Raw genomic sequence first — 20,387 nt, 5'->3', positions numbered from 1 at the left:
CCTGCAGGGCTCCTGGGGAGGTCAGACCCTCGAGGTCAGGGGCCCACCTAAGCCTGCTGTCAACTCCACTCGCTGTGCCCGGGTCATCTGCCTCCTGGGCTCACCCAGACCATTCCTGGGCCCACGGTGGCACCCCCTTCAGCCAGGCCCCCTCCCCTCTGGCCGTTTCTGGCCCTCAGCCCCACCTGGACCCCTAGTCCGGCCCTGTGCCACCCTTAAAGCCTTTCTCTTGGTGCCAGCCCCTCCCCCCAGGTACCTGTGCCGGCCTGGGCCCTCTAATCCTGACCCCCTCTAACTCTGACCCCTAGGCACCTGGCTGGCCTGGGCCCTCTAACCCTGACCCCCAGGTGCCTGGCTGGCCTGGGACCTTCAACCCTGACTCCCAGGTTGCAGAACCAGCGCCTCAATTTGACTGCAGACTCTGCTTAGAGCCCTTGGGGCACCCATTGTCAGAGAGAGAGAACACAGGCTCCACGCTGCTCTCAGGGGCTTGAGATTTGGCCCTGCCACCCTCTAGCTCTAACATCAGTCCCCTACCTCCCCTCACCCCCGTTGATCACCTGTTGGCCACCCCAGCTGTTCCTTGACTACCCTCTGTCTGCCCTGCCCTGCCCTGGGCTCTTCCAAGACAGCCCAGGTGTTACTTCTTCCAGGGAGCCCACCTGGACTGCCCCAGGGACAGTCAGTTCTTTCTCTGCTCTGCCAGGTGGGGAAGTCCCTGCTGATCCTGCTGCCACATGCAGTGGGGTGCGGGGAGCCGCAGTGCTGCCCCACCAGGCCTGGCTCAGCCCCGATACGCTTTTGGCTGAGATGGGGGTGGCCGACCTTGGGGTTCCATGGGTGAGGTTATCTCAGCTGCGTGGCCCCAGATGCAGCGGCTGGGTCCCACTGTTCTCATCTCTCCCATCTGCCTGTCATGAAGGTGGGGTCGTGGGCCGCTCACGTCTACTGTAGCTCACTGCTGGGTACACTGCTGGCACCAGGCAGTGCTGGGTGAATGGAGGATCTGAACCCGAGACCTGCTGGCAGAGGTTTCCTGTGGGCTTCCCAGGCAGGTGTCACCTCTCCGGCCTGGGCCTCACCCGGCTCTCTTGCCCCAGAGTCCCTGTCGGCTGCCTGTGGCCTCTCCGTGTGACCTGCTTCATCAGGGCAAGCTCCTGGAGTGGGCAGGAGGCGGCAGCAAGTCCTGGCTCAGGGCTCCAGGAGCCAGGGCAACAGCCGCAGGCCTTCCTCCCTGTTCTGGGCTGGATTCTGCCCCAAAAAAGTCACTGAGATCACTGAAGTCAGGGTCTCCTGAGCCCACAGGGAGTGTCTGGCCTCACCCCAGTCTTTCCTTTCCTGCCACAGAGGACCCCTGACCCAGAAACCCGGTCCAGCAGCCCTTCCTTACTCAGCGCTCCGCCCGGCCAAGGCCTCATCTGCTCCCTGCCCTCGCGGCAGCCCGAGGCATGGCTGGTCCCTGAGCACCTCTCTGCACTCACCGGCCCGGGGAGGCGCTGCTGACTCAGGGACTCCGTCCTCCAAGGACCGTGTTTCCTGGCCTTCGACGCAGCTGCGACCAGGCACTCAGGGCCCACTGGGACAGATGTGCACCGACTTCACGCAGCTTCCCGAGATCCCGGTGGTAGAGGGGGAACAAGGAGGGTCCCCCACCCTCTGCAAGCATCCAGCTTCCTCTGGGTCTGCAGCCTCACGAACAGGGCTCTCTCCAGCTGGGGGTGCACTCATCTGTGTTCCCACACCCGGGCCGTGGGCCGCCCCTTGCAGGGTGGTCATTCACGTCTGAGGCCCTGCCCAGCATACCAGCTCGGAGACTGCTCTTGCCCCTCGTCCTCTCCAGTGGAACCTGCTCTGGCCCTGGACTGGTTCAGGCTGGACAGGGACTGACCAGGGGTCTGTGAGAGCAACCAGGAAAGGGGCACGCCTCCTGGAGGGACCCCACCCCTAAGACCACTCCGAACCCATTCCGGTCACATGACCCTTTCCTGGCCTGAGGCTCAGTACCCTGAGGGGCTTCACTTGGGCCAACACAGGGGGCGGTGGGGAGGCCTGGCCCAGAAGCCCCAGCTCTGGGAACGAGAGGCTTCTGCTGAGCCCCCGGAGCCCTGGGGGCCCCCCAGGAGTACCGTGGGACACAGGACCCTGGACCACCGAAAACCTGTACAATAGTCCATATATTTATTCTTAAGCAAGTTATCAATAAAAAATTTGATACTAAAATGCCTTTACATAGAGTCTGCTGTTCATAAAACCTTTGTGTGTTTTTTTGTCCATTTTGTTTTTAATGTTTACATTGAAAAAAAAATCCAACCATCCCCTTAGTTTACACATTTACAGGAATCGCCTTCGTCACGTTAACCACGGTGAGAGGGGAGGGGCCCCACCATTCGCACGCACACAGAAAGGAAAAAAAGGAAAAAACCAGGGGCAAAGCGGAACCCAGCAGAAGCGGGACGAGGATGAGGCGGCGGAGCAGAGGATCCAACCTCCGTGGCCGCGCCCTCGTCAGCCCTCTCTGGAACTCCAGTGGCTCAGCGTGCCCCCATGCATTTTTCTTCACTTCACATCGCTCTGATCCCCGAGCCTCAAGCAGGACCTCGTCCAACCACCTCTCCAGACAACCACCGGGAATGAAGTATTGCACTCATGCGAGACAAAGGGTAGGCTCGGGGGTGGGAGCGGGGGGCTGGGGGCGGGGACCCCCGACCACAACAGAAGCCCCCAGCCTTGAGCTTCCTGGGGAGCCTCTGGGAACAGCCCTTCAGGGGGTCCAGCCAGCAGGTGAGAAACAGGCCCCAATGGGCCCGAGAAAAATAGGGGGGCCAAGGGGACCTGGGATTGGGGTACAGGGCACCCACCAGCACCCTGCTTCGAGGCCTGTGGTGTGGGTGACACAGAGCTTGTCCTAGAGCAGCGGCTAACTTGGGGGGCTTTCCTGAAGCTCCCGTGGGGCCATGGGAACGTTGGTGTGGGAGGACATGAGGAGTGTGTGGCCCCCATGCGTTTCTGAGGCTGGAGGCTGTCGGACTCAGGTCTAGGCAGCCCTGTCTGTCCTTGGCTGTGGGAGAAGGGGAGGGGTGTGAATTCTCCGGGGATACTGAGGCAGAGCCCCCGAGGGGTGCTTCTTGCACCTGGGGCCAGAATGTGGGCTCAGGTGGTCAGGGGCACCTTTATTCTATGCCCCAAGCACTAGCCCATCAGGCCATCTGCCCCACCAAGTGGCACAGAAAAGGCCGAGAAACCTCCAAAGGGGTTGGGGCAGGCAGAGGGGTCCAAGGGCCAGGCAGATTTGGCTGGTGAAAGGGGGCTCAGGAAGGGGCCTTCCCCTGCTTGGGGTGGGCCGTGGGGCAGGGCCTGCATTTTATTTTCTTCTCCCCTGGCCACAGCACTGCTGGCCTGGCCTCACCACCATCTACCCAGCAGGCCAGGGGTTTGGGGGCACCAGTAAGGTGGGTGGGAAAACGGGTGGCTTTTGCATGCACTCTGCTCGGGGGTGAGGAGAGAATCTGGCGGGACTGTGAACCGGCCTTCATAGGTCCCGAGCCCTACCTAGTTCAGGAACCTGGCCAAGCTGCCCCTTCACACGGCACCTGCTACTTTCAGGAAAGTTAGGACCCCAGGGGTGAGGAGGGGCTCAGAGCTGGGCCCTGCTTCCCGAGTGTGCCAGAGCAGCAAGGGTGAGGGGGGCGAGGGGCCAGCCCCTCCCTGCTCTGGGTGGAGGCCAGACTCCTTGGCCTCAGACCAACTGGCCCCGGAAACAGAAATCAGATATAAGTTGGAATATGATTCAGGAGATACAATCCAAACATTGCTTTTTCTTATCAATACTTTAAAATATTGTTCGTCTTTGTCTTGTTTTAAACAGAGGTGAGATGCTCATTGCTGTTGTCACACTCCTTGGTCTGGGCTTTGCCTCTTGAATCCTTCTTTCCCCACGGGCCCCTCATCACCACCCCCTGCTCCAACACTTCTTTTCTAGGAGATGCACTGAAAGCAAATAAACTTGACCGACTTCCATTTTACACGGTCGTCCCCCCAAGAGATCAGAGGGTGCCACCAAGGGTCCCACCTGACCCTCCCGTGGCCTCTGCCTGCTGCCCCGAGCTCCCTCTGTCGTCCCAGGTGCCCCCGTTGGAACCCAGCTGGGCTGAGGAGAACAGTGCATTTCCAAAGGAAACCCCAGGACAAAAATCGCCACACACGCCCACACACATACACGCGCACACACACCTTGTCACGCGGATGGGGAAAAACCCTTTTCCACTTTTTTCCATAAAACTTCCCCGCAGAAATACAATATTTACATAGAGAAATAAATAGACAACACACCTGATTTCTGCTTTCCCTGGTGGGAGACAGTCGGAGGTACTAGGGAATATGGCTTGGATTCGAATCTCCCGTGAACTGCCGGTGCGGGAAACGGAGGGCGCTGTGGGCGGGGCGGGCCAGGGACCCATGAGGGCCACAGCCCGACCCTCCGCAGCGGATGGGACGGGACTGGGTTCCGACACCTGGAGCGCTCTTTCCAGGGAAAACTGTAAGAAAGCCTGGGTCTTGCCCTGTGGGCTTTTGCATATTTGCTCAGACTCGCCCCTGGGAGGCCGGGGCTGCCTCCTGCCCGGTGGCTTGGCCGACGCCAGGCTCCGCACACAGGGTCCCTGGCGCAGGTGGGAGGCATCTGCGGTGGGCGGCTCAGCATAGGATGGGCACGCCATCGGCCGTCACCAGGCGCCCGGTGGTGGGGTCGTAGGTGCCCGCCAGGTAGTAGAGGTCCTGCCGGTCCTGGCACTTGCGGCTCCGGGCCATCTGCTCGTACTGCTCGCGCGCCACGACCTGGCACTTGTGGGAGATGGTCTGCACGTCGTTCTCATCCTCGTGGCAGGACTGGTACAGTGCGTTCTGGGGACAAGGCACACAGGGTGTCAGTGGCCGGCCTCGGCCAGTGCGCCCCTGCCCAGCCAGGAAAGACCCCCCGCCCACCCATGTCCTGTGAGGGTCACCGGATGGGCTTCTGTGTGGCCGGAAGACGGTAACCAGTCCAGAGGCCGAGGAACCTGCCGGGGACCCTCTGGGGGCTGTTGGAGTCAGAGAAATACTAATTTCCCTGAAAGATGGACGCGTCATGTGGTCTGGAAAATGGCTTCTTCTCAGAGAGGAGCAGAGGGTGTGCTGAGTGCAATTTCTGTCTCGGGCTGGCACTGGAGGCAGGGAGGGCCCACGGGGTGGGGGCCGCCACACATCCCAGGAGTGAACCGGGCCTGCCGGATGCTGAGCACTGCTGTGGGCCACAGCCCCCCACAGTGGGAAGGGACCTGGGAGCGCTGCTCTAGGGCATGCCCATGGGCTGTGCGGCTCCCTGCAGGGCCGTGGCACCTGCTGAGCGGGGGCTGTGTGGTGGGGCCGGGTGCTCTGTGTTGGGGCAGAGTGCTGGCTGCTTGTGCCCCTCCCCGGGGCCCCGACGGGGCCTGGGCCCTGCACCTGCCCGGGCCTCACCTTGCCGTCGCACTGCCTCTTGCCCAGCTTGGTCTCCTCGGGGTGGTAGAACCACTTGACCTTGACGACCATGTTGCTGCCCCACGACTCCCACATGCTCTCGATGCGGCCGATGTAGGGGAGGTTGGGCCGCCCAGCTGACAGGAAGACGGCACAGTCCCCGACACGCAGGGTCTCCTCACCCCGCACGATGGCCTTGTAGAACAGCTTCCGGGCCTTCCCCTTCATGCCGCGCCGCTGTGGGGGACACGGGGAGGGTGGCTCTGAGAGGCCGGGGGCCGTGGGGACAGGCGGCAGCCAGGAGGCATGGAGGGTGTGGTGTGGGTGTGAGTGTGAGTCCGAGTGTCGGTGTGCAGGGCGCCCGAAAGGGCAGGAAGCGGCAGCACCGCAGCTTAAGGCCGTGGCAGCCATGGATCTGGAGCAGGGGCCGCGCCCCCACTGAGCCCGCACATGGAATCATGACGTCTGGATACTGGATCTGGGACAGGGACGTGTGGACAAGACGTTCACCACGGCGTTATTTACGAAGGCAAAAGACCCATGAGTGGCCCCACATGCGCCCCCGAGCAGTGCCCTGGTGAGGACAGACGCTGGCGTCTGAGCGCGGGGACACACAGCTCTCCAGCTGGCCACACCACTTATCGACGTGGGAAAGTAAGTCCACAACATGCGGAGTGCAGCTCGGGCCCGGCCCCGACATGAAGCCATTTCCACTGTCACGCGGGCCATGGGCTCCAGCGAGGGGCCAGCGGAAGTGGCTGCCTCACTGGGTCATGGATGGGTCTTTGTTCTTCCCTTGAGTTTTCCACATTTTTTAACTTGAAATCAAGTGCGAAGATGAAAAAGGAGAGGGAACGGCAGCGGGGGCGCATGAGCCCGCCCTGGTTTCCTTGGGAACCAGGAGCTCCTCCCGCCACCCGCTGGACCTACCTGCGTGGGATTCCCCGACCACTTCCAGAGCTGCCGGGCAGGCAGGAAGGCTGAGATCTTTGGCCGGTTTTCCACGGAGGGCGGCCGCTGCCTCCGGGAGAGCTCTTTGGCTTTGGAGAAGCTCAGGGCCTCTTTGCGCTTGAGCTTGGATTTGCTGCTGCTGGCGCCTGAGCCCACACCGGTGCCAGCCACCGTGGCCCTGGATAGGAAGCAGCGCTGGGCATGTGTGTGAGGGCCGCCGCCCTTGGAGCGCAGGGCCTCAGGCTGGGCCAGGAGGGCGGGCACGGGGTGGGTGAGGCAGGTCTGCAGCAGCAGAGCCGGGTCCTCGTCGTCTGAGCTGTAGGACGAGTCCTCGTTGTCGGAGGAGCAGAGGCTGGAGGTGGACATGGAGCCTGAGGAGGAGGAGGTGGACGAGCCGGAGGAGGAGGAGGACACGGACAGGCGGGCGAGGAAGCGGGAGGGCACGCCAGCCGCCAGTCCCGGCCCGTCCTCGTCCTCGTCCGAGAAGGAGCTGTGGCAGTCGCTGTCGTAGGGCAGCGGGAACTCTGCCTGGCCCGCGTACTTGCGCAGCGCCAGCCCCATGGTCAGCGGGGGGATGGGTGCCCGCCCCTTCTTGTCCTTACCCACAAGGGCCGGGTGTGCATAGCTGGGGCTGGCCAGGGGCCGCCCGAGCTTGGGGCCGAAGTCCTTGTCCCCCATGAGCAACGCCTTGCAGGTCTTATTCTTGGGGGAGGTCACACCCTCGTGGTCCAGCTTGACCAGGAACTCACCACCCGCCCGCCGCCGCCCACCCTTCTCGGCCTCCACCCTCTCGGCCTTCTTGGCCCGCAGCAGCTTGTGGGCTCCCCCGGGGAGGCCCGGCCCGGTTCCCCCGACGAAGGGCGCGTAGGAGCTGGCCAGGCTGCTGAAGGAGTCGGCGCGGAAGCCGTTGCCAAATACGGGCGTGGCCATGCTGTGCACAGGGAACACGGCCTCGCGGGCCCGCAGCTTCTTGCTGCTGCCGTTGAGCTGGAAGAGGTTCTGCAGCACCCCCGGCCCCTTGCCGGCCGCTGTCACCGCCTTCCGCTTGGTCTGCGCCACCGCGGACCAGCTCAGCAAGGGGCTGCCACGGCGGCCCAGGAAGTGGTCGGAGGCCCCCGTGGGGGATTTGGCACCTGAGGTTAGGAGTTCGGCTTTACCTGAGGGCAAAAGCCCAGCGGAGTCAGCCCCAGCTGGGCCCACACAGCTGCCTCCACCTGCCCCTCCCGGTTCCCTGTCTACCCCATGGATCCCCCAGCCCCCAGAGGGTGCCTTCCCCGATCTGGATTCTGGGAAGTCCAGTAAAATACCAGCTTTGTCTTTGCTAATAGATTTTTTCCCAGGTGTCTTCAAAGCTTCGGGGCCATCCTGGGCTTTGGGGGACAGGCTGGGGGTGGCGGCTTCACTAGGCGGGGGTGCCTCACTGGACGCCTTCTTGGTCCTCCGGCAGCTGCTAGACACTAGCAGGGCTGGAGAGGGCTCTGTGCCTGTGGATAGCATGGGCCAAGGGCTTCAGTGCCATGGCTGTGGGTTGACTGCCACCCCAACCCTTCCTTGGGAGCCCGTCTGGACACAGTGGAGCCCAGGCAGGGCCCTGCCCTGTGCAGCTCCCATGCTCACACTGGATCTTGAAGTCAGGGGGCAGCAGCCTGACGTTGGAGACGGCGATGTGGCCGGTGTCCCCATCGTCAAATTCCACCACTACTGAGTCCAGGTCCTCATCTTCGTCACCGGAGGCCCCTGTGGACGGCACACCTGAGCTTGCAGCTGGAACCCCCAGTAGGCACCCGAAACAGGGAGGCGGGGCTGCCAAAGCTGAGTGGGAGGGTGAGGGGAGGGCTCCAGGGTTTTGCTCCCTGACCACGCAGACGGTGGAGCCGCCCTGCAGCCCAGGAGCAGGGGCCTCCTCTCCACCTCCTGCAGTGCCTCCCATGCGATGCCACCGTCACCCCACCCAGCCCAGAACCAGACCTCCCCACACGTGCTGACGCCCACGTGCCCACCTCCCAGCCGAGTTCCGCCTGGAGGCGCCTCCCGCCCACCTGGCCACTTGCCTGTGGGACCCTTGAGCCTTTCGCCCTAGGGACCTACATGCCCTGCCTGTAGTCAGGAGGTTTTGCCCAGGGGAGCTGGTGCCCCCGACGTACTCTGTGACCCCCAGCAGCAGTGCTCTGGGTCCCTTCCTGCTGGGCCCTCTCTGCTTGGCTGGAGGCCGGAGTCCCCACCCTCCCTCCCCACACACCGTGTGCTTTTTCATGGCAGCTGGGGAACTCATTTTATTGTCGTACTCTGTCTAAGCAGAGAGCTGGTTCTGCCCTCGCCAGCCTCGGAAGCCAGGCTGTTGGGGGCAGATATGAGCCTGTGGGTCTCAGAGGGGCCTGCCCCAGCCCCGGCTTTGGGTGCAACTTACCCCGGACCACGTTGCCCGGGTACAGACATCGAGACTTCTGGCTCCAGTAGGCGCAGACCCGTGTGCCAGGCGGGAGGTACCGGCTGGATTGTGGCCGCACATCAAGAACCTGCAGGAACGCGGGCGACGACCCATGAACAGGAGGGGCCTGGCCCAGGGCTGCCTGAGAGCCTGGTCCCTGGGCCTGGGAGTGGCTGTGGGCCAGGCCAAGGCCTTCCTTTGTCCTGGGACAAGCCAGCCAGGCCCCTCCCCGGGGCAGGCCGGCCCGGTCCTCACCGCTTCCTGCAGCAGCTGCTCCAGTGAGTAGATCCTCTGCCGGTTGCCCCTCTCGCCCTCGATGACGATGCTATAGCTGGGGGCATTGGGGAATGTGAGGTGCCACGGGTCTCGGTTGCCCTCCAGGCCCCTGCCCTGCCCCACCATGCCCAGGCCTCACATGTCGGGTGGCTGCAGGGTCCTGACGCTGCCCGCGTACAGCAGGCTGTCCTCCTTGGGGATGAGCACGGGCAGCCCATCCCGCAGGTCCTCCTTGTGGATGGCACACGAGCGCGCTGTGGGCACAAGGTGTCAGCGGCCGGCACAGCCTACCCACCGCCCCTCCCCAGGCGGCTGGCACCCTTCCTGGCCCTGCTCACCCAGGGCGGCGCTCTGCTCTGCACTCAGGGGGCCGCTGTCCTCTTCCTCTTCCTCCTCGTCCTCCTCCTCTTCCGAGAAGCTGCTGTTGTCGTCGAACTCAAAGTCTTCCTCCACGGCGAAGCTTTCCAGCAGGCGGCTCACGGCCTGGCCCTTGCCCTGGGGGCCAGAGGGGTCAGGCTTGGGTGGGGTGCAGGCGGGGTGCAGGTGGGTGCACAGTGGGCTCCCAGAGTGGGGGGCTGCTACCTGCTTGCCGGCCTTGTGCTTCACCTTGCTCAGCTTCCGGCCCTTCCCCAGGATGGCCTTGGCGTTGCGTGCAGCCAGTGTGATGGACAGGGCCCCGTTCTTCCGCTGTGCGTGGGCAGGCAGAGAAGGGGCTGAGTCAAGGGTGGGACAGTCTCAGGCTGACCCAAGGCTCAGGGACTGGCGTGCGGGGGAGGGCGGGGAAGGCCTTTCCTCACAGGCACCCACCCTCTCGGCCCAGCACCCCAGAGCCCAGTCTCACCCGCAGCACTGGCTGCAGCACCGTGCCCTTGCGCGTGGCCCTCTTGAGGCGCTCACTGGCCAGCTGGCTGCCCTCCTCATGGCAGGCGAAGGCCCGGGAGGGGCTGAAGAGGGCGTCCCTGCTGGAGGTGGCCCCCGGCTCTGCCCGCAGGCTGCCCTTGGCCTTGCCCTTGGCTTTCTTCTTGCCCAGCGCACCTGGGGGCCTCTGCCCTGGGGCCCGCTCCAGGGTGGTGCCCACCTTGGCCTTCACCGACCGCCTCTTGATCTTGACCTCACTCTCAGGACTGGACAGGCGGCAGGCCCCTGGGGGAGAGGAGGCCGTCACAGGGGTCCCCATCCTGGAGACCCGGCTGGTTGGGCTGACTGTGCCGGTCCTCCCTCCTGGTTACCTAGCAACCCCTGCCCTCCCTCCTGGTTACCCAGCAACCCCTGCCCTCCCCCCGGTTACCCAGCAACCCCTGCCCTCCCCCCGCTTACCCAGCAACCCCTGCCCTCCCCCCGCTTACCCAGCAACCCCTGCCCTCCCTCCTGGTTACCCAGCAACCCCTGCCCTCCCTCCTGGTTACCCAGCAACCCCTGCCCTCCCCCCGGTTACCCAGCAACCCCTGCCCTCCCCCCACTTACCCAGCAACCCCTGCCCTCCCCCCGCTTACCCAGCAACCCCTGCCCTCCCCCCGCTTACCCAGCAACCCCTGCCCTCCCCCCGCTTACCCAGCAACCCCTGCCCTCCCCCCCGGTTACCCAGCAACCCCTGCCCTCCCCCCGGTTACCCAGCAACCCCTGCCCTCCCCCCGCTTACCCAGCAACCCCTGCCCTCCCCCTGCTTACCCAGCAACCCCTGCCCTCCCCCCCGGTTACCCAGCAACCCCTGCCCTCCCCCCCGGTTACCCAGCAACCCCTGCCCTCCCCCCGGTTACCCAGCAACCCCTGCCCTCCCCCCCGGTTACCCAGCAACCCCTGCCCTCCCCCCCGGTTACCCAGCAACCCCTGCCCTCCCCCCCGGTTACCCAGCAACCCCTGCCCTCCCTCCCGGTTACCTAGCAACCCCTGCCCTCCCTCCTGGTTACCTAGCAACCCCTGCCCTCCCTCCTGGTTACCTAGCAACCCCTGCCCTCCCTCCTGGTTACCTAGCAACCCCTGCCCTCCCTCCTGGTTACCTAGCAACCCCTGCCTCTCCTTCTTCTTCTTGGCCTTCTGGTTGGCCTCCATCTTGACCACAGAGGAGGGTGACGGCCCCAGCACGGCCACACTGGCCCCAGCATGCAGCAGCAGCCCTGCCTCCCTGGGTGGTGCCTCTGTCTCCAGGAGACCCTCGCAGTCCTCACTGTCATAGCCACTGCCTGGGAGAGAGGCAGAAGGATCCTGATGACTTGATGGTAAGCTGTGCCATTAAGAGGTGGGGGAGGTGACCCTCTGGGCATGCGGTTATGGTGGGGCTGTGAGTGGAGCCGGTCACTGTCACCCTCTGGGCTGCTCTGTGGGGCTGCTTTGGGGGCAGGCGCCTGAGGTCCTGGCCTCCAGCCTGAAGGGATTTGTATGGGTGTGGGGAGGGGTGTTTTTTTCTTATACCCTGGGCAATAGGGCACCCACCTGGCAGGGCTGGGGCCCCCTCCCCAGAAAGTCCCTTCCCCTTTTTCTGCTGTCCTCCGCCCAGATGGCCCTCTGCCCCTCCCCCAGCCCCAAGCGGCCCTCCCTTTGTTCTTTCTCAGGCGTCTGAGACCTTGGGGGAAGGGGCTGGCGGGAGAAAGGAAGCTTCTATTTTTCTAGGCTCCTGTTTCTGGACACACGTGTTTGCTGGGGGGGGTCAGATAACACCTCGGGGTCAGCCCAGCCGGATGCTACAGTCACAGGGGCTGGGGCTGTTGAGAGGGCTATTTTTAACCTAGATGCTTCCAGGAGGGGTCCTTCCTTCCCCTTCGGCCCTGACATGGGGGTGAGGCATGCTGAGAGCCACTGAGCTCTGCCTGGGGATGGGGGTCTCCTTCCGTGAGACCTTCATCTCCTTCCCCAGCCTGTTCAGTGAAAATGTCTCCTTGGACCTGTCACACCCCACAAGCCATGACCCAGCCCTGATGGCGGCCATGAACCTGCTGCCCCATCCTCCAGCCCCCCAGTGACCATGACTGGGGCTCCTGGCAGTGGCCACTCACGCCAGCAACTTGCCTGCCTCCCGGGATGCAGCCACGGAGGGCTGGGCTGGGCACCTGGGTGTCTCCCGGCTGCCGTGGCCCTTGGGCTGTGGGTGCCGTGTGGCCCCAGGCACCTTGGCACTCTTGGCTCGGGACAGCTTCTCCCGGATGCGCCCCCCGGGGGTAGCCTCCTTCTGCTGGAAAGAGCTGAGGCCTGCAGGCAGCCCTTTGCTCTTGACCTTGGGTTTCAGCTGGGCCACCCTGTGGGCCACGGAGGGCGCCAGCCTGCCCTGACAGCTGCTCTTCTTACACTGCGCCTTCTCCTGTGAACAGGGAGGGGCAGCTGCACTCTCAGGGCACTCTCTGCAAACCACAGCCCCTGGGTGGTTAGGTGCCTCTGTTGATGCCCAGCTCAGAACTGGTACCTCCCAGGCCCCTGCCCTCGATCCACAGGGGCTGAAGGGATCTGAAGGGATGTCTGGCCCAGAGACACGGGGCCTGCCCCTGGAACCTACGCTGCGGCCTTTCCCACACACCCCACTGCCCACCCCACGCAAGGGACGTGGAGGAGGCTGAGGGCCCAGTGGCTGTGGGTTGTGGGGCCAGGCTGTTAGCTTTTCTAAAGGGAAGGATAAAACAGCATCTGGGCAGAAGAATCAGCCCCCAGGCAGACAGGTGAAGTATGCTGGGGCCCACGTCTCACCAGCTCCGCCGAGCCCTCGGAGAAGGGAGGGGCAGGAGGCACCTGTTGTGCCAAGAAGGAAGGGGTGCCGGCAGCCGAGAGCCCCCGCCACACCAAGAAGAAACGGGGTGCCAGCAGCGTGGGGAGCCCCCTCCACACCAAGAAGAAAGGGGGTGCCGGCAGCCAGAGGAGCCCCCGCCACACCAAGTGTGCCCTGGGCCACCTGAAGAAAGGCAGGGCCTCGCTCCAGGGAGTCTGTGTGAGCAGAATGTAGCCTCAGCATTTGCTTTCCTGCTGGAGTGAGACGAGGAGGGTGGAGTGACGTGGGCAAGTGGCGGCAGGGCCACCAGGTCAGACCTTCCCGCGTTGCACCACAGGGTCAGGCTCCTCCTCCTGCTGTTGGCGCTCGGAGCTCCCCAGCCTTGGTTCGCTCATCTGAGCAATGGGTTGTTGGCACAGGGCTGGGGAGAGTCTGCTACCTGCTACCTGCCAGGAAGGGACCTGAAGGGCCCTGGGGCAAGGCGGGCGCCTCGGCACTCACCACGGAGGCGGTCTGCAGGCCCGCATAGACGCTCCTCTCCAGTTTGCTTCGCTTCTTTGCAGGCTTGCCCCCACTGCCTCCTCGCAGCTCCGCGCACAGCAGACCCAGGCTTGTCCGCACCGCCCTGGGGACATGGGGTGGTGGGTGCAGGGCAGATGCAGGCCTGGCCGCCCCAGCCTTGTCCCCCTACTGTCTCCATAGTGGGTCACACTGTGGGTCACCCTCCTCCAAGGGCCCCACGTCTTGGGCAGACAGAGCTGGGGGCAAGGGGCCCCGGGGGCTGAGCCGGCTCTGACCTCCCCTGAGCACCTGCCTCCAGCCAGCCCCCTCTGCCTGCCAACCACCGGCCCTCAGCAGTTCCTATATCCTCAAATCCGCCCCATCCCCCACTTGGCTATACTGGAAGTGGGCACGCTTCTGTTACCCAAATCCCATCCTTCCAGCCTGATAGGAAGGAACGCCCTGGCAGTGCTGTCTGGTCCTAGCCACAGTGACCCAGAGGCCAGGTGTCGGGGGCTGGGGCCAGTGAGGGCTCTGAGGGGCCGCCCAGTGCTCAGGAGCCAGGATTCTGCTGCTACTGGGGCCTGAGTGGGGCTGCAGCCCCAGCCTTGGCACCTGGAACAAGGGACAGCCACACATGCGCCCGTCTGAGTCTGGGGCAGGGCTTATGCAGGCCAGGCCTGGCCCTTGGCGGGTGTTCAGGGACTGATGCTACCACCCTTAGGAGTGGGGCAGGCACCAGGCAGGTTTGTGAGAACTGCATCCACATTTCTGCCACAGCTAGAAGAGGATGCGCCAACCGGAGTCCCACCAGGGGCAGGGGTAGGGGCAGGCGGGTGGGGGCGGTGTCCAGAGAAGCCTGGGCTTTCCCGAGTCCCCAGGGACCCCATTGCCGGGCTCAGGCCCTCTCAGGAGCCCGTTCTGTCCTCCACGCAGGTCTTAAGGACGGAATTCTGCATCCCTGGCCCCTCCCAGATGGAGCCCTGGACACTACGGAGGCTGAGCCTCAGCATTCCCCATGCCCCAGAGCTGTGCTGTCCCCCAGGCTGGGAGCTGGGGCAGAAGTCAACTCCAGCCTACATGGGCCCAGCAGCTACCTCCAGATGCCCCAAAACAGGTCCCACCTGATCCCCCCACATCCCGGGCTCCCCATCTTGTGTGGGTGACCCACCCTCCCCAGAATCTCCCACTGCCCCATTTCACATGGAGAAGCCAAGGCTTGGGGAGTCTCTCTGCCTGTTCTTGGCTAGACAGGGGCTGGGGGCTTGGCCTCTCACCTTTCAACCCCCCCGCCCACAGGTGCAAAGGGATACCCAGCTGCTCATGAAAATGAATCACAGATGGAGACAAACAGCCCTGCCTGGCCCTTGCCTGGCCCTGGCCTGGCGTGGCCGGATGTCCCTTTCCACCTTCCTGCTCACAGAGGAGGCTGGGCTTCTGAGGCCTGAGGGGCCAGGCAGGAAGCCATGGGCCAGAAGGCACCCCTGGGCCCCCGCTCCCCGACTTCCTGCATGGTAGAAGGCCCGTCCCAGGGCCAACTGCCTCTACCACCACTGCCTGGATGAGTGAGGGCAGGAGGTGGAAGGGTGAGGTGGGGCCCTGACCCTCGGGAAGAGGGGTCCTGGACTCAGTTTCCCTCCCTGTCCTGAGGCTGCTGCCTTCTAGCCAGATCCTGGCTTCCAGGGGCCCTGTCCTGCCCAGCAGCTCCCACAGTGCTGGCTGGTTCTCAAAGGGAGACCCCAGGAGACCCCCCCAGGAGACACCTGGGCAGGGCAGGGCAGGGGCAGCTCTGGGGGGCAGCCATATGGTAACCCCTCCACTGCCCACAGCCACACAGCCCCTGCCCGTAACCTTCTCTGCATTTGCTAATGTTCTGTGACATAAAGCCCTGAGATTAATTTTTTGCCTCTGTCTTAATTGAAGGAACCATTTAGTGCCGATTTAACTATTATTACCAAATCATCAGGATTGATGCAGTGCGCACATGCACGCGCCAATCGTGTTTGGAGGAGCTCGGAGGATTTATGCAAATGGGCCTGCCGGGAGAGGCAATTTGTAGCCGAGAAGGACAATTATACCAGGCCCAGGAGTGCGCCAATGACTGCGCCGGGCGGGTAATGGATAATAACATCGCGCCGGCAGCCGTGAGCAGCACCGCAGCGTGACCAACGACTTTATACAGTGCAGATAAAGAGGCTTGCACGCAACACCGCCTCACACTCCAGGGGGGCTGGGCGGGGCACAGGTGGGGACGATGCCACAGCCAGGTGTGCAGAGCCAGTGTGGCCGGGCCTGGGGGCCGTGACTTCCAGAGGGGGACCCGGGCCAGGGTGGTGCTAGGAGCTTCCAGAAGGGCAAAGCCTGTCTGGAGCAGGGCTCTGTCCGCTGGTCACTCTCGATGGCCTAGGAAGGGCAGGGCCAGGCCTTCAGAGTAGGTGTGAAGGGACACCAACAGCCCGGAAGCCTCGGGGAGCCTGAACCCTGCTCCCCAGCCTCGAGTGCCCAGGGCTGGCCACACGTGCCCTGCCATGCCAGTGCCCAGGACTCACTTGACTTTCTTGCCATCGCTCCTGGGGAGCGGCCCCGTGGGACGTGGGGCAGGCAGCGAGCTTGAGTGTTTGCGCTTCCTCGGCCGGCCAGGCCCCCGCCGTGCAGGGCTCCGTGAGCTCTCATCTCTCCTGGGGGCCGCAGGGGGGATGGTCAGAGGCTCATGCACAACCCAGCTCCCCGACAAGGTTCCAGCCAAGGGCACTGGCCTTCGAGGGCTACTGGGTGCGGGGAAAGGTGCGGCCTAGACTCGGCCTGTGGAGCCTGACCCCTCACGCAGAGGGCAAGGCCAGCCAGGGCCCCTGCCGTCCCCACCTCCCACCATCCACACACACTGGTCAGGTAGTGCCCCTGCCCTTGTTGCAACTGCGGGGTGTCCCCTGCCCCAGAGAAGCCCCCAACTTCTGCCCTGGCCCCCCAGCACCCCCAGTCCTCCCTACTCCCCCTTCGGCCACCGTCCCCTCACCCACCACCCTGCGGCCAGCCTCCTGCCACACCAGGCTCTGACAAGCGGCTCTGCCACAGACCCCCGGCCCTGCCGCTTGGTCTCGCTGCTGGCCGAATGCCTCCCTCCTTGGGCCCCACTGCCTCTGGGGGGCCTCCCCGACGGACCCCAGTGTCTGCCCACAGGTAGGGAGGGGGCAGAGCCCAATCCCGGCCTGTTCCCACATCGGCCCCAGTACCGCGGGCACCTCCCGGGGGTGGGGGTGCTGCGACCCTCCCAGGCCCCCCCGCAAAGCCGGGCGTACTCATGGTCGTGCCTGCGCTGCAGGCGGGCCAGCTCCCGCTGCTTCTCCTTGTAGCGCCGCTGCAGCTCCGCCAGCTGCACGCGCATCCCCACCTCCGGCGTGTCCAGCCGGTCGATGGCGGCCTTCAGGGGACACACCTGGTGGGCGGGGCACAGGGGCCTGTGAGCCGGGCCGGGGCCCAGTGGCAACGCACTGGGCAACGTGGGCACTGGGACCTCCACTCACAGGCTTGGCTTTGGGGGTCCAGGTGTCCTTGCGCTGCAGGATCTGCATGCGGGGGGTGAGCCTGGGGCCGTTGCAGGGGTCGGCCGTGGGCGGCTGCGCTGGTGCAGTGGAGCTGTCCAGGCCGGCGGCCTCCACCAGGGACCAGGCTGTGGCCAGCGTGGCCAGGTGCTGCAGGTTGAAGGCTAGCACGTCCTCTTCCTCCTCTGTGGGGCATGGGAAGGTCAGCATGGGCATAACTGGACACACACTGCCCCTCACTGGCTCTTGATGTCAGCCCCGGCCCCCTGAAGCCACCCAGCCTTGAAGACCGGGATGGGGGTCAGGAGACCGGAAAGAGTGAGGTGGGCACCAGGGCTGGCACCCAGCACCCCTGTTTGGCTCCATGCTGGGGAGACACTCCCTTGGTGGTAGGGCAGGGCCAGCTGGGAGGACCCACGGGGCAGGGTCCTCTGCGTCACAGAGCAAGACAGGCCCCAAACCATCGAAGTAAAAGCAAGCTGCTCGTTACAGCTTCTAACAGAAACGCCTGTGTGTCCCCCCACCGGGGGGCCCTGCTTCGAACGGCAGCCCTGGGAAGGGACACTCTGGGGCCCCGAGACACAGGCAGTGCTACGAGAGCCCACTGAGGCCTCGAGCATGGAAGCTGTTGAAGTTCAACCAAGTTGAATTCCGTGGCCAAGCCTGCAGTTCCAACAGGCGTCTGTCTATGTGGCTTTAACCAAGTTCAAAGTCACGTGGAGAGATGGCTTTTGAACCAGGGGCTTCAGTACCTGGGCATCACTCAACCCAGGTGGTGGAGGCTGGCATCCCCCAGCAGCTAAGACCTGCCACTGCCTGTCCATCTGCCCATCAGTCCTCCCGTCCACTCGCCTGTGTGGACACACCTAAAGAGCAATGGCTGCAGGAAGGCCAGTGGTCAGTGCAGACGGAGGGGACAAATCCCCTCGATACCTTTAGGTTTGGGACAGGGTCTCGCTTTATTGCCCCAGCTGGTGTGTGGTGCCTCCATCACAGCTCACTGCAACCTCGAACTCCTGGGCTCCAGTATCCTCCCACCTCAGCCTCCTGGGTAGCTGGGACCCCAGTCCCTCGATTCCTTGTGAGGAGGGCAGCGGGCGGGGTTTCTGGATGCAGCCTTACCCGCTGTGACCCTTCTCGGAGGGGCAGCCACCATTCCTCCATCCTCCCTCAGAGCACCAAATCCCTGCCCCTGCCCGGTCTCTGAACACAGCGCTGGGCTCTGCCAGGCCCTTTCCAGCACACTCCGGCCCTGGGGCAGACAGGAGGGCCATGGGCTGAGCACAGGTCAGGAGGAACGGGCTGCCAGGGCCACATCCTCTGGGACCTCAACCTGGGGGCGGGAACGGGGGAGCTACCCTCACAGTGACCGCAGGAACAGCAGCAGCCCAACAGCCCAGGCAGTGGCCCGGGGAAGGGACAGCCCATCTTGGGGTCAGAGCTTGGGCCAGAAGAGGCTGGCGTCCATGCAGGGTAGGGCCCAGGGCGGGGACTCAGGGCCTGAGTGGAGGGAGCCAGCCCTGGGAGCTGACCACAGAGACCAGGAACGGGGTCCCCATGGGCTGATCTCACAAGGACATCCAGCAGGAGACAGGGGCCAGACACCTTGTGGTGGGGGTGGGTGGTTATGGCCAGGAAGGCAGGAGAACTGGGGCACCCCTGTGGGGTGAGGAGAGGTGCTGGCATCCCCTGGGAAAGTCCAGAAGTAACGATAACCTCACAGCAACGAGCACCCCAAACCTGGTCTCTGCCTCGGAACCCCACGCTCCACTTAACGGACCGGTGCTCCCCAGAGACATGGCTCATCTCAGCCAGAGGCAGGAGTGCGGGAGAACCCCATCCATAATGGGGCAAATCAGCGCCTGACAGCTGGGGCACGCACCTGAGATTCCACCAAAAGCACTGACCTGAGCGCCCAGGCCGGGGCACTCCATGGTGCGTGGCTGCTTCCCTCAAGTACAGGGAGGGCCAAGAGGCTACAAACCCAGACCAAGGGTTGATCCATCCCCAGAGGTCATTACTAAGAAGCCAGGAGGTGCTCAGAGGGGCAGATGCTGGGGTGCAAAGCTCTGGACCGAGACCACAGATCTGGTGGGGACCATGGGAACACTCAGGCTGCTGGGTCCAGGATCCGCAGGGAATGGGAGGGGGAGAGAGGGCCGAGGCGGGTGGGCTGAGCAGCTGCTGCCATCAGCAGCCAGGGAGGTGCATCTGCAGGCCCCTTCCACTGAAGGCCCCAGGTCTCCTGGGGTCACTGCAGTTGGCCAGAAGCTCCTCTGTGCCTCCCCTGCCCTTGCAGGCTACAGGCGTGTGGCTCCCACGTGGCCTCACCCAGAAGGTTCTGCCAGGCCTGGGGGCTCTATGCTTGCCCAGCCCGGATGCTGGGGGCTTTTTCTCCACTTTCCCCTCTGCAAATCCTGCTGTCTGGCACAGGACAAAACCAATCTCCTAATTAATTTCAACCGAAGTAGTCGCTACACTTGCAGGGATCAGCTCTGAGCCCAGCAGCTGCACAGACCTGCCCATTAACTGGGACAAGGGGAGGGCAGGGGCGAGGGCAGGGGCCCAGGAGGGGACCGTGAGGTGGAGACCTGGAGGGCAGAGCTGGCCCTGACTCCACTTCTGCACACCCTGGGGATTGGGACACCTGGCCTGGCCGGAGTGTGACGACATCCATGCTGGGTTAAGCCACATGGCCCGCCACCCGGGACACGTGGTCTACACGTGAGTATTCATGCAGTGAACGGGCTCCTGTCCTGCAGACATTCACACAGGCAGACCGGCCACTCTGGCCATACACACGGGACCTGCTATCTACTGACGCCTCCTCATGCTGCCGGGTGAGGGTCCCCGAGACCCTCCCACGGCGGGTCCCTGGCAGCTCAGGCCCTGCCCCAAGGTGCCTCCACCTCACTCTCTTATCTTCTCATACACCGCCAGCTGGAGGCCCAAGGGAGGACCTCTGGGGGGGTCCAGGTGGAGCCCACCCCGATAGGACTCCAAGCTTCCTCAAACCCTCTGCACAGCCCCACCCAGAAGCAGGGACTCTGGGCCAGATACCCCCAAGGGCAGGCAGCTCCCAGCACTGCGGAACCACCCCTGCCATGTGCGAGCCAGCAGCCTCATCCAGCCCAGGGTGACCACGGGCCCCTGGGAAAATGCACTGTTCGAGAACATTCTCTTCATCGTGGTGGTGAGCTTTATGCATCCAGAAAGCAGTGGCCGAGCCCTGAAGACTGTCAGGTTTGTGCTATGAACAACCACGGCACCGCGCCCGGCTGGGAGACGCCCTCCACCCCGGGGCTTTCTCTGGGGGCCACAGGGAAGATGACAGGAAGTGGGGGCTTTCCCAGGAGCACTGGACCGCAGGGAGTGCCCAGACCAAGGGCCGGGGTGGACTAAACAGAAACCTGGCCCTCGGTGTCCCAGGTGCTCTGGCCCTGCCCACTGTTGTCCGGCTGTCCTTGGGGCCCCTGGGTGGGTGGAAGAGCCCAGAAGCTCCCGGTCC

The 20,387-nt window shown here is 64.1% G+C and overlaps 1 protein-coding gene across 8 annotated transcripts in view; it reads right to left on the bottom strand.

The window, feature by feature from the left end:
- Positions 1-2,156: 2,156 nt before the first annotated feature.
- Positions 2,157-20,387, bottom strand: part of BAHCC1 (BAH domain and coiled-coil containing 1) — a 75,658-nt gene continuing 57,427 nt past the window's right edge. For 4 of the 8 annotated variants that reach the window (XM_063656622.1, XM_054457507.2, XM_063656621.1 and 1 more), the window contains exons 12-28: positions 16,862-17,064; positions 16,637-16,773; positions 15,890-16,018; positions 13,341-13,464; positions 12,148-12,440; positions 11,146-11,324; positions 9,990-10,291; positions 9,731-9,835; positions 9,487-9,643; positions 9,288-9,402; positions 9,128-9,203; positions 8,852-8,960; positions 8,062-8,181; positions 7,752-7,928; positions 6,424-7,601; positions 5,494-5,730; positions 2,157-4,899 (exon numbers count right to left, since the gene is read on the bottom strand). In XM_063656622.1, coding sequence (XP_063512692.1) covers positions 4,693-4,899; positions 5,494-5,730; positions 6,424-7,601; positions 7,752-7,928; positions 8,062-8,181; positions 8,852-8,960; positions 9,128-9,203; positions 9,288-9,402; positions 9,487-9,643; positions 9,731-9,835; positions 9,990-10,291; positions 11,146-11,324; positions 12,148-12,440; positions 13,341-13,464; positions 15,890-16,018; positions 16,637-16,773; positions 16,862-17,064 — 3,848 coding nt within the window. In that variant the 3' untranslated portion in view covers positions 2,157-4,692. The remainder of the gene's footprint in view (positions 4,900-5,493; positions 5,731-6,423; positions 7,602-7,751; positions 7,929-8,061; positions 8,182-8,851; positions 8,961-9,127; positions 9,204-9,287; positions 9,403-9,486; positions 9,644-9,730; positions 9,836-9,989; positions 10,292-11,145; positions 11,325-12,147; positions 12,441-13,340; positions 13,465-15,889; positions 16,019-16,636; positions 16,774-16,861; positions 17,065-20,387) is intronic. The other 4 variants (XM_054457509.2, XM_063656623.1, XM_063656624.1 and 1 more) reach the window with 4 other exon arrangements.

This window comes from Pongo pygmaeus, chromosome 19, assembly GCF_028885625.2.
Source record: "Pongo pygmaeus isolate AG05252 chromosome 19, NHGRI_mPonPyg2-v2.0_pri, whole genome shotgun sequence".
NCBI classification, from domain to species: Eukaryota; Metazoa; Chordata; class Mammalia; order Primates; family Hominidae; genus Pongo; species Pongo pygmaeus.
This window is presented reverse-complemented; position numbering and strand designations above follow the sequence as displayed.